Source organism: Sesamum indicum, linkage group LG11 (genome assembly GCF_000512975.1).
Source record: "Sesamum indicum cultivar Zhongzhi No. 13 linkage group LG11, S_indicum_v1.0, whole genome shotgun sequence".
In the NCBI taxonomy this organism is placed as follows: Eukaryota; Viridiplantae; Streptophyta; class Magnoliopsida; order Lamiales; family Pedaliaceae; genus Sesamum; species Sesamum indicum.
Window position 1 is genome coordinate 6,885,294 of NC_026155.1, and position 9,634 is coordinate 6,894,927.

A 9,634-nucleotide genomic window follows, 5' to 3' on the forward strand; every position below is an offset into this window, starting at 1 on the left:
CCAGGGGGGAGATATTAATGGTGGCGGAACAACAAGGGCTAATCAGTCAATGGCCGACAAAGATGAAAGATAACCCCAAGAGACTCAAATCCGACAAATATTGTCGTTTTCATCGAGACAGGGGACACACGACGGAGGAATGCCATCACCTGAAGAATGAGATAGAAAAATTGATCCAGCGGGGACACTTAAAGGAGTATGTCAACCACTATGCACAAGGACGCAAATTTGACCGTGGGCTGAATGTGCAAACTCCTCATGACGATAACTATCCCACCGCAGGAGTCATCCCGTGACCTCCAAAAAATCAACAAGCCATGAACGAGGAACTCAAAGTTCATGTAGCGGAAAAAATTATTTTTTGGCTAGTCACTTGTAATAGGAGAAAACTCGAGTAGTAGCTCGACATATCTTTGGCTAGTCACTTGTAATAGGAGAAAACTCGAGTAGTAGCTCGACATATCCTTCTCCTCTTTTGATTTTTCCTAACACTTTGTATTTTGGAGTTTAAGTAATAAAGTTGGTTTTCTTGTAGTAGTCCCAACAAACAAAACAAACTTAGACATAGAAATCCTTGAAGTTTCACGAGGACCCTAGAGGCAAAAATCGTCGTTGTCATATAGACAAAAGTCGCTATTGCCCCGGGACCCCCTAAATGGAACTTTCATTGAGATCCTCGTTAATAATGTCGCCCCGAAAACTTTACATCCCTTTGAAGTTGGTGAAAGACCGACTCCGGAGCATGAAATATCCTTTGAGGCAATGTCCCCTCTTAAAAATATTGGAATCGAAAAATTTTGCCTTGGAATCGAAAAATTTGCCCCCCTTTCCGAAGTTGGTAAAAACCTAACTATGGGGCTTGAGCAAAAACATCCCTAGAGGCAATATGGAGTACTATCGAGTTACCTACCAAAAGTTCAACCTAATGGATGGTGAAAAAATCACCCCAAGAGGCTACGTCCTTAAAAAAAATTTGCACCGCTTCACCCTCTCCGAAATCTTGGGGGGGCTCCATTACCAAATGGAAGAATTGTTTACGGGGAATCTCATCTCTTGAAGATGACGTCGAATTTCTCAAAATAAATGGAAGAGTTCGGCGCGAAAGATAAATAAATTATGAATAAGAATATTATGTTGAAATCACTACAAGAGGTGTATGCGATTGAAATAAAGTTTATTTATCTCACCTTTCGTTAAACATGGGATTGTATTATTTATAATTTAATTGGTAAATTTATTTTGCTCATATTAATTTGGACCTATTAAAATTAATCATCCTTAATTAATATCTTAATTGAAAGCTACCCATTGCGCATGAGTCGTCATTTAGCAATAGTCCATAGCTTAAGAGTAAGTGAATTATGCATGAACCGACGAGATAGGAGTTTCATGTAATACGGACATTCTATTATAAATCTCCCAACTGAAAGTCTATGGTATGAAATTTGTTACCGATTTTCATTTTGGACTTTGATATCTATATACCCATTTTTTTACACTTTGTTACTTTTTTGTTTTTTGTATGTTACCATCTGCCGATCATATGGATTCTGCATAATGCCATATCAAATCAGTTTCTGGTGGAATATTCTATTGGAGTTCTCTTACATGACAGGCACGTGACTTTTTAAAAGAGTAAAATGACTAATTTTGACCTTTATTTTATTTTATTTTTTAGAAATTGATTTAACTAATACCACTTGATAAGAAGGGGTGTGCGATGATTTTCTCGTCGAGAAGATATTGAAATTGACTGTCTTACCCTTATAACAAATAAAAATGTCATAGTGCATGTCATGTGAGATCGATGGCGTGGTGCCAAAATTTATATAATTGGGATGACAAAGTGCAATAATTTTTTTTTAATATTTTATATTTTCAAAAGTTTTTTCTATTTTTTTTAAAAACAATTAAAATAAAGTAGTAATGTTTACGTCGTCGTCTAAATTATATAATTATTTTTTAATTAAAAAGATATATATAATTTTTAAAATAATAATAATATTTATAATTATGATAACTTAAGAAAGATAGCTCTAAGTTCCTCTTTTTGTTTAAGTTAAGCTATAAATTGAAAAATCACTTAATTCAAATATTTGCAAACACCCTCGAAAAAATTGTTAACAGCACACGTGTCACGTAATAATCGAGGTAGAACCTAAACTTCATACACCCTAGGGTGAGAGCATGTCATTAGCACTTGTTCCCCTTTCGCAATCTTTGAAGCGCAGTGTTTTGAGAAGGTACAGTAAACAATCGAAGAGAGACGAAATCAAAGCGGAAAGAAGAACAAAGAAAAAGATACAGAAAATCTGAAAATGGCAATGGCAGCGCGTTTGAGATCGGGCCTTCCCCTCCTCCGCCGAGCTCTGAAGGTCGGCGATCTCTCCGCCGCTGAGAGATCCGTCGCTCCGTCAGCTGTCCTCTGCCCCGCTATCTCCAACACCGAGGTGCGACCAAGATTGGAAAATTTAAAATGTTTAATTTTATTTACCAAAGAAATGGTTGGTTTTGTTTTGTTATTGGCGTTTTCTATAGCTCGTTCCTCTTTGACAGTCTTTCCATTTCGTGTAAATTCACTTCGCCGAATTCAGTATTCTTTGTTTCCTCTACGGTTAAAGCCTTTTTTTTTTTTTATTTAATTTGAGTAATTTCTAGAGTGCTATATGTTTTCAATTTATGTTCTTTTCGTGTGATTTTGTTAGTATAGTACTGATTCTACCGGAAAAGGTGAGGATTTTATCGTCATAAGACATTATCATGTTTCCGCTGAACGTAGAATCATCACCGTATTTTAATTTAAGTGTCTCTATTGTTTTTGTAAAATGTCAAAACAAAAGGAACAATGAGAATAAATGCAGGCTCTTGTTTCTTTTTCTTGGTGAAATGTTGTTTATATATACATGGAGATATTAGATTTGTTAAGCTGTTTGTGGTAATTTATTTCAGTCCGCAAGGAGGTTTGCAAGTGGTCCTCCCGCGAAAGAGCAGAAAGTCAAGGTAATATCATTTGATTCTATATATTCCATTTGGAAGTAATAGGACTTTGAGGGTTACATATTAATCGTTATAGATTGAAGAGGAGTATACTTGCATTAGTTATTGTAAATTCTGCAGATTAATGGAGTTCACTCCGTCTTTTGAGGGAATCTATGAAATTTGTTAAAAGGTTTTGGAAACATATGATTGTAGTTTCTCAGCATCATAATTAATAACAAAGGGATTGCATTTTTTTCTGACTATTTGAATGTTGAATTGATCTGCTTTTTAAGCTTAATGTTCCAGATCTCTGTTCTTTTCTTTTGTTCTACAGCACGGAACTTTCGGCTGATGTCTGTAAAGTTTCTTATGTGGAGATTCTGTATTTGGTTTCTGCTATTTTCAGAATTTCATGTGTCATTGTTCGCATTTACTAATAGAGTTGCTAATTGACCGGATAATTTGACCTGTTCCTCTTACCTCTGCACATCAGTAAAACTCCATTGTCATGTCCTAACTTTCCTCTCTAACCCACCAGTTCTCAATTTCTCATAATTTCTTTAGTACTCTTGTTTTGAGTGCCTTGTCAAGATGCTTTCTCCTCTTCTCATACTTTGTTTCTGTTTTACTATCTGATTATTGTGCAATGAAAATTTCATTTTCTGAGCACTATCACTGTGTCAATTTTTAAAGGTACATAGTTATGCTTATGAGGTTGACATATCTGGTGGTTTTGAAAAGTAGTTGAAATATATTTCAAGTCTTACCATTACGATATTGATCATGTATAACTGCTGTATTTAAACCTTGTGGTTCAATAATTGTGAATGGTGATTGCTAACATGTTATGTTGATATGTTCTATGTTTGAGCCCCACTTAAACCAATGGTTTCAATAAAGGAGAAGATTTTATCCGAAAGCTACATAAGCCTAGTTTAGTATCTTGATTTCCTAATTTCTTTGTATTGCATTTTAGGTTCCTTTAACAATGTTTGGAGTTTCTGGAAACTATGCTTCGGCTTTGTACATCGCAGCAGTTAAAGCTAATGTGCTGGACAAGGTTGAATCTGAGCTTCTTAGCCTGGTTGAGGCTTCAAAGAAAAGCCCTACATTTTCTCAATTCATGAAGGATCTATCAGTTACTGCAGATACAAGGCTCAAGGCTATAAATGATATTTGTGCTCAAGCTAAATTTTCGGAAGTAACAAAGAACTTCTTGGGTAAGTGTTCTACCTGTGAATGAGGCCTATTGTATTTAATATTACATGTTAGAGTCGTGCTCATGCTTGGTTTGAAAGAGCCCAGGGTCATACTCCACATTGGTGATTATGGCTCATTCAAGGAGTCATATGTTGTCTTGCCCTTAATATGCACTCATTAGCTCCCTCATCATCCTAAATACACTATTTCGACAAGCAGTATCTCGTGGCCTAATTGCTTAGGTGCAAGTTAACTTCTGATGCAGCTGCCATCTATGGAGAAGTTATAATTAGTTTTAATTGTGGTTTGGTCTTGAGTGGTGGATATTTGGTTTACAGTGGCTTGGGAGGTGAGAGGAAGGGCGGTGGTAGTCATAAAGGAGATATGGAGTTCTTGTGGAAGGAGCCACGCTGATAGGCTGTGTGGAAGAGGTAGGGGGAGGTCTATGGTGGAAGTGCTATCAACTTGGGGACAGGACGTTGGCCAAGGTGAGGTGAAGAAGAGGCAAAGGAGATGGCTTTGAAGTTTGAAGGAAAGTTTATCATCTCCACTATGATGTTATCATGGCGGCAAAGTTTATGGGGAAAAAGCTCTTAGTGGATGAGGTAACTATGATACTTCTCTTGCTGGGGATGGCAAAGGGAAGTTTGTGGTGGTCGTGGTTTGGCTGGGGCGGGGGTGGGTTGGTCATGAAACGCCTGCAGTTGATGGCTGGAGGAAAGTGGTATGAATAGGAAAGAGAAAAGAGCTTCTGTGGAGTTTGTTCGGTGGAAAAATTGTGGTGGAGGGAATGCGCTTGATTTTTATGTCACGTGCAAAGTTGTGACTATGAATGCAGAAACGTTGTCACACACTTTTATGATTAGCTGTTTTTGGTTCCATTTATGATCCAAAACTCACTTTTCTCATTTACCAGCAACTTGAAAGAGGAAAACATGAGTGCCTACCATAGGATGCCTTGTAGTTAAAACATGAAAACTCAAGTGACCATCAAAACAAAAAATAAAAAAATAAAATAAAACATTGACCATCAAAACTAGAGTTTATATCCCTTGAGAAGACTTCTTTTGGGACTGGGATTTTTCTTAAGTGAAAAAGAGAGGACACACATTTTATGAGTTTCCACCATTTTTTTCTTTTAGACAAAAGAAGCTTTAATTTCAACTTGTTTTAATTTAATTGATCATCATTATAAAAAGAATGAAATGGTTTGTTGGAAATATAGATGTCCTATTTAATTATACTTGGACAAGCATTTCTTCCAGATTTTCCTCTATTAGTAAAACTTTTGCTTAATGCTTTCTTCACCAAAATTCAAGGTCCAACCATATTGAAAAATGAAAGTAAATTATCAGGCGTCAGGCATGTGCCTATTTGCAATAAAAGATCCAATGAAATAAGGTCCTGTATTCTTGTAGTAAGATAGTGAGTCTTAAATACATTTTGACTGGGGAGCAAGAATATTTATCTGCCTCAATCAGATACGAAATTTGTGAATTCTTACTCGAATTAGATGCAACTCACTGTTTTGTGCTTTTGCCAACTTCCAGAGATATCAAGACACATCCATTCAGAATATTGACAAAATGTGTTTTTCTTATTTGAGTGAACTTTCAGTTCTAGAAATTTTGAGAGCATGACCTTCAGTTATTCACATATATGTTTACTCCTTATCCAAAAAATAGATGAGTAAATAATTAAAAAGGAAAAGAAAAAGAATTCTTAGCTACTTCCAAGTTGCATCCAGACTTCCACTTTGATGCTCAGCAAGAAATCCTGTTGAAATAGGAAACTGCTGCATTGCTTTCTGACCTTATTTTGTAATTTTGAGTCTTTCTGATAAAGTAAGAGAATGTAGAGGAGAGCATATTCATGAGTTAAGGCACGGGATAAGAAGAATTTTTGCTTTTTGAAACAATTGCAAACCATAGAGAAGGAGCTTGCTGCTGAGATTAGCATGTGTATAGGTTACATATGTCAATGTTTTGTATTGTCTTAGCAGTCAAGACAGTATGGGATAGGAGAGAGTAAGCTTTCTATACAGCTTTGTGTATGATGTGGGAAAAGGCCTTCTTCCCATAATGCCCCCTTGAAAGAGAAGAAACCTCAGTTTGACTCAAGATCTGTGTGTTTGTGGTGGGTCAGGTGATCATTTTCTAAGAGAACACCATTTGTATTACTGGAATTGATTACTCATTTCATGCATGCACTGTGACATAAATTTGATGTTGACTTCTATTTGATGGTTAGATTGTTGCATATTTTCTTAGGTTTTCTCAATACTTGATTTGTCTGGAATCTGGATACATCCATATATCACACACTCTGTATTCTTTTTAATAGCTGTTGTTGCTGAATCTGGGAGACTGGGGCACATAGAACGTATAGCACAGAGATTCTCTGAGCTGACTATGGCACATCGAGGAGAAGTTAAAGCAACAGTAACTTCTGTCATTGTAAGTTCGTCTTCCATAAAGTAATTCCTTATGCTGGATATAATTTGCACAAAAAGGAACTTTTACTAATTGTAGCTTCCTGTGTATTTTGGGTTCCTCTCTCTCTCTCTCTCTCACACACACACACACACATTCACCAGCAGCCTTATCAGCTGACCCCTCTCCCTCTTGTGGTCCATGTGTGTGTCTTTGTAATTGTTGGTTGCTCCGCATTTTACATGACACATTTATGTAATGTCTTTATCTGCTTGTAGTATAATGTTTTGGCTGTTTGAAGCATGTTGATTAGTTGTCTTCTGAGTATGAAGGTGGCTAATTGTTGTTCTTGCTTATGCCTTTTGCTGTCTCAATTGTATTTTGAAAACTTTGGTTTTTAGTTTCTTGATAGTATCGGCACAAAAGCTTATAAAGATATGTTTCTTAACACCAATCTATTATATTACTCTGAAATACCAAAGTACGAGCTCTGTGGTAGCGCCTAAGATTTAAGTACCCTGGTGCTCCACTTTAATGGGATTTTTTGATTGTCAAGACCGGTGAGTTGGAGTTTTTACATGATAAATATTAGTCTGTTCGTTTGTTTGATTTTTATCTACAAGGGCCTGAAAAGAAAGTTGTTCTGGAAGGTAGTCCTTTGCTCTTTTCAAACAGATTTTGCAAAAACATTAAGAGAGTTTTGAATATCTTCCCTATTAATATTTTTTGAGTAAAATTCATTTTGATATCTGAGTTTCGTCGTTGATGTCGTTTTGGTACCTGAATAATTACATACGACACAAAAATATCACTTTGTGACCAATTAATGTTTTTCATTTATTTTTTTCTATTTTATTTTTATGTAATGGGACTAATGACCATTTTACCTTTAGATATTAAAATGAGAATAATTGATGCACCGAATTTGTTTTTTGCATAAATTTCATTCAATATATTTTATCTTTATTTGAACCATTTCCAAGTTTTATATTTGATTATTATACCTGATAATAATATTTTTTTTGGTTATTTTTTGCATTAACTTTATTTAGTAATTAATTATATTAAAACTAAAATAAAAAGCATGGCATCCTCGGAAAATTCAATTTTCATCTTAAGTTTTGAAAATTTATAATATTAAATTTAAGTTCGATTAATGCAAACAAATATTTTTGATGATGAATAAAAATATTTATTCATTAGAACAAAATTACTACTTAATATCCTTGAATGGACTTACTTGACTATTATATAAGTTATTTAAGATTCTTTTAAAAATATTTAAAGTAAATGTAGTAAAAAGTACCAATAATAAAATTATTTTGAAAATAAAAGTGGAATGGCTAAAATAAAGATAAAAAAAGATAGTGATAGATATTTATGCAATTTTTTCTGAAGTATACTTATGATATTTCATTTTAACATCTAAGGGTGAAATGGTCATCATTGAAAAAGTAATAGAAAAATTAAATGAAAACATCACTCAGGTATCAAAGTGACATTAACAGTGAAACTCACATACCAATTGAGTTACTTGAGTACCACAATAAATTCTACTCTTTATTTTTTTAATCCTTTGGTATATTGAGAACTTTGTCACATGTGCAAACCTAGAGAAGCCAGTTATTGCACAATATGGATTTGGCATGTGGCGATAGGACTTGTCAACTTTTTACTGAATGGAAACTTGAAAATATATGACAATTATTGTTGCTTCAGTTTTTACCGGACTTTTCAGTGGTAGCATTCACATCTTTTTCTGCTTACCATTCCCTGTCGTCTTGTTTGTGCAGCCTCTACCTCCAGAAGAGGAGAGAGAATTGAAAGAAACACTGCAGGAGATTCTTGGAAAAGGCAAGAAAGTTAAGGTTGAACAGAAGGTAAATTGTAGTGTTGTTATCTAAAGATATTGGTTTCGTCGATGGCTTTTCTTTTTTGGCTGTCCCAACTGTTTCATGCCCATAATTTTACGGGTACACATGCAGATCGATCCCAGTATTCTTGGTGGGCTTGTGGTGGAATTTGGACAGAAAGTTTTCGACATGTCTATAAAGACTAGGGCTGCCCAGATGGAGCGGTTCCTACGCCAACCTATCAACTTGGATGGCCAGTAAATTGGTCCTACACGATACTCCACTTTTCCCGGTTATTTCCCATCGTTCTCATCTTCGGTATCAACCTTTGATGGGCTGCTCAGGGACGCCTGTTCTTTTACTATGTTACCCTGCTGCATGCAAATAAAAGCTACTCTCCTTTGCTCTTATCAGTCGTGAATTGCTCAGACTCCAGATAAATTTCTCGTATCATTGAATGAGGAATACATCTATACTTATTCTGAAATCACAAGTTCCTCCACTGTGCGTTTGTTTGAAAGCAAGAAGTGAATTCACTGCTAGCTTCCCTTCCTCTCTATGTTCAAAAGCAACTTTCTCACTGGTAAAAAAAGAGAAAAGAAACAAAGGAAAAAACCTGATATGACCGAATTGGTAGAGGAGCCTTCTTCCAAATTCATCTTTCTTCGAGGAACCCCAGAATCATTTGCTGTCTTAAATGCATGTGTATGCTTAGCCTAAGATCTTACTGATATAGCTTTGAAGGGCTACAACCAAGATCATTCCGGTGTTGCTCTTTTTTTTTTTTTTAATTATTATTATCATTTAAAATAAATTGATTACAAATCATTCTTGTCAAATATCTATATATAACAAAAACAACTACGACAATCATACTCGAATCAACAATAGTAGATAATTTATATCTAATCAATGTTTATTATTACAGTAGACAATATTTATTATGTAGAACATTTCACGCTTGGTGGGATTTGAATCTATGACTTCAAGGTTATGGGGTTTCAACTTCGCTAATTAAGTTGGGCTTCATTGCCCATCCCGGTGTTGCTCTTTTCGAACTTGTATTTCATAACATTTCGGAAATATTAAACCTAATATTGAACTTGGGAGATCTCGAGAACTTAGCCTAATTCAAACTCGCATCACATAAACACTACTATGCAGATTGAT

At 35.2% G+C, this 9,634-nt stretch overlaps 1 protein-coding gene across 1 annotated transcript; it reads left to right on the plus strand.

The window, feature by feature from the left end:
- Window positions 2,207–8,988, plus strand: LOC105173464 (ATP synthase subunit O, mitochondrial). Its single transcript, XM_011095204.2, has 6 exons — window positions 2,207–2,450; window positions 2,950–3,000; window positions 3,956–4,199; window positions 6,523–6,635; window positions 8,405–8,491; window positions 8,597–8,988. The coding sequence occupies exons 1-6, from the start codon at window positions 2,319–2,321 to the stop codon at window positions 8,723–8,725; spliced, it is 756 nt and encodes a 251-aa protein (XP_011093506.1). The 5' UTR covers window positions 2,207–2,318; the 3' UTR covers window positions 8,726–8,988.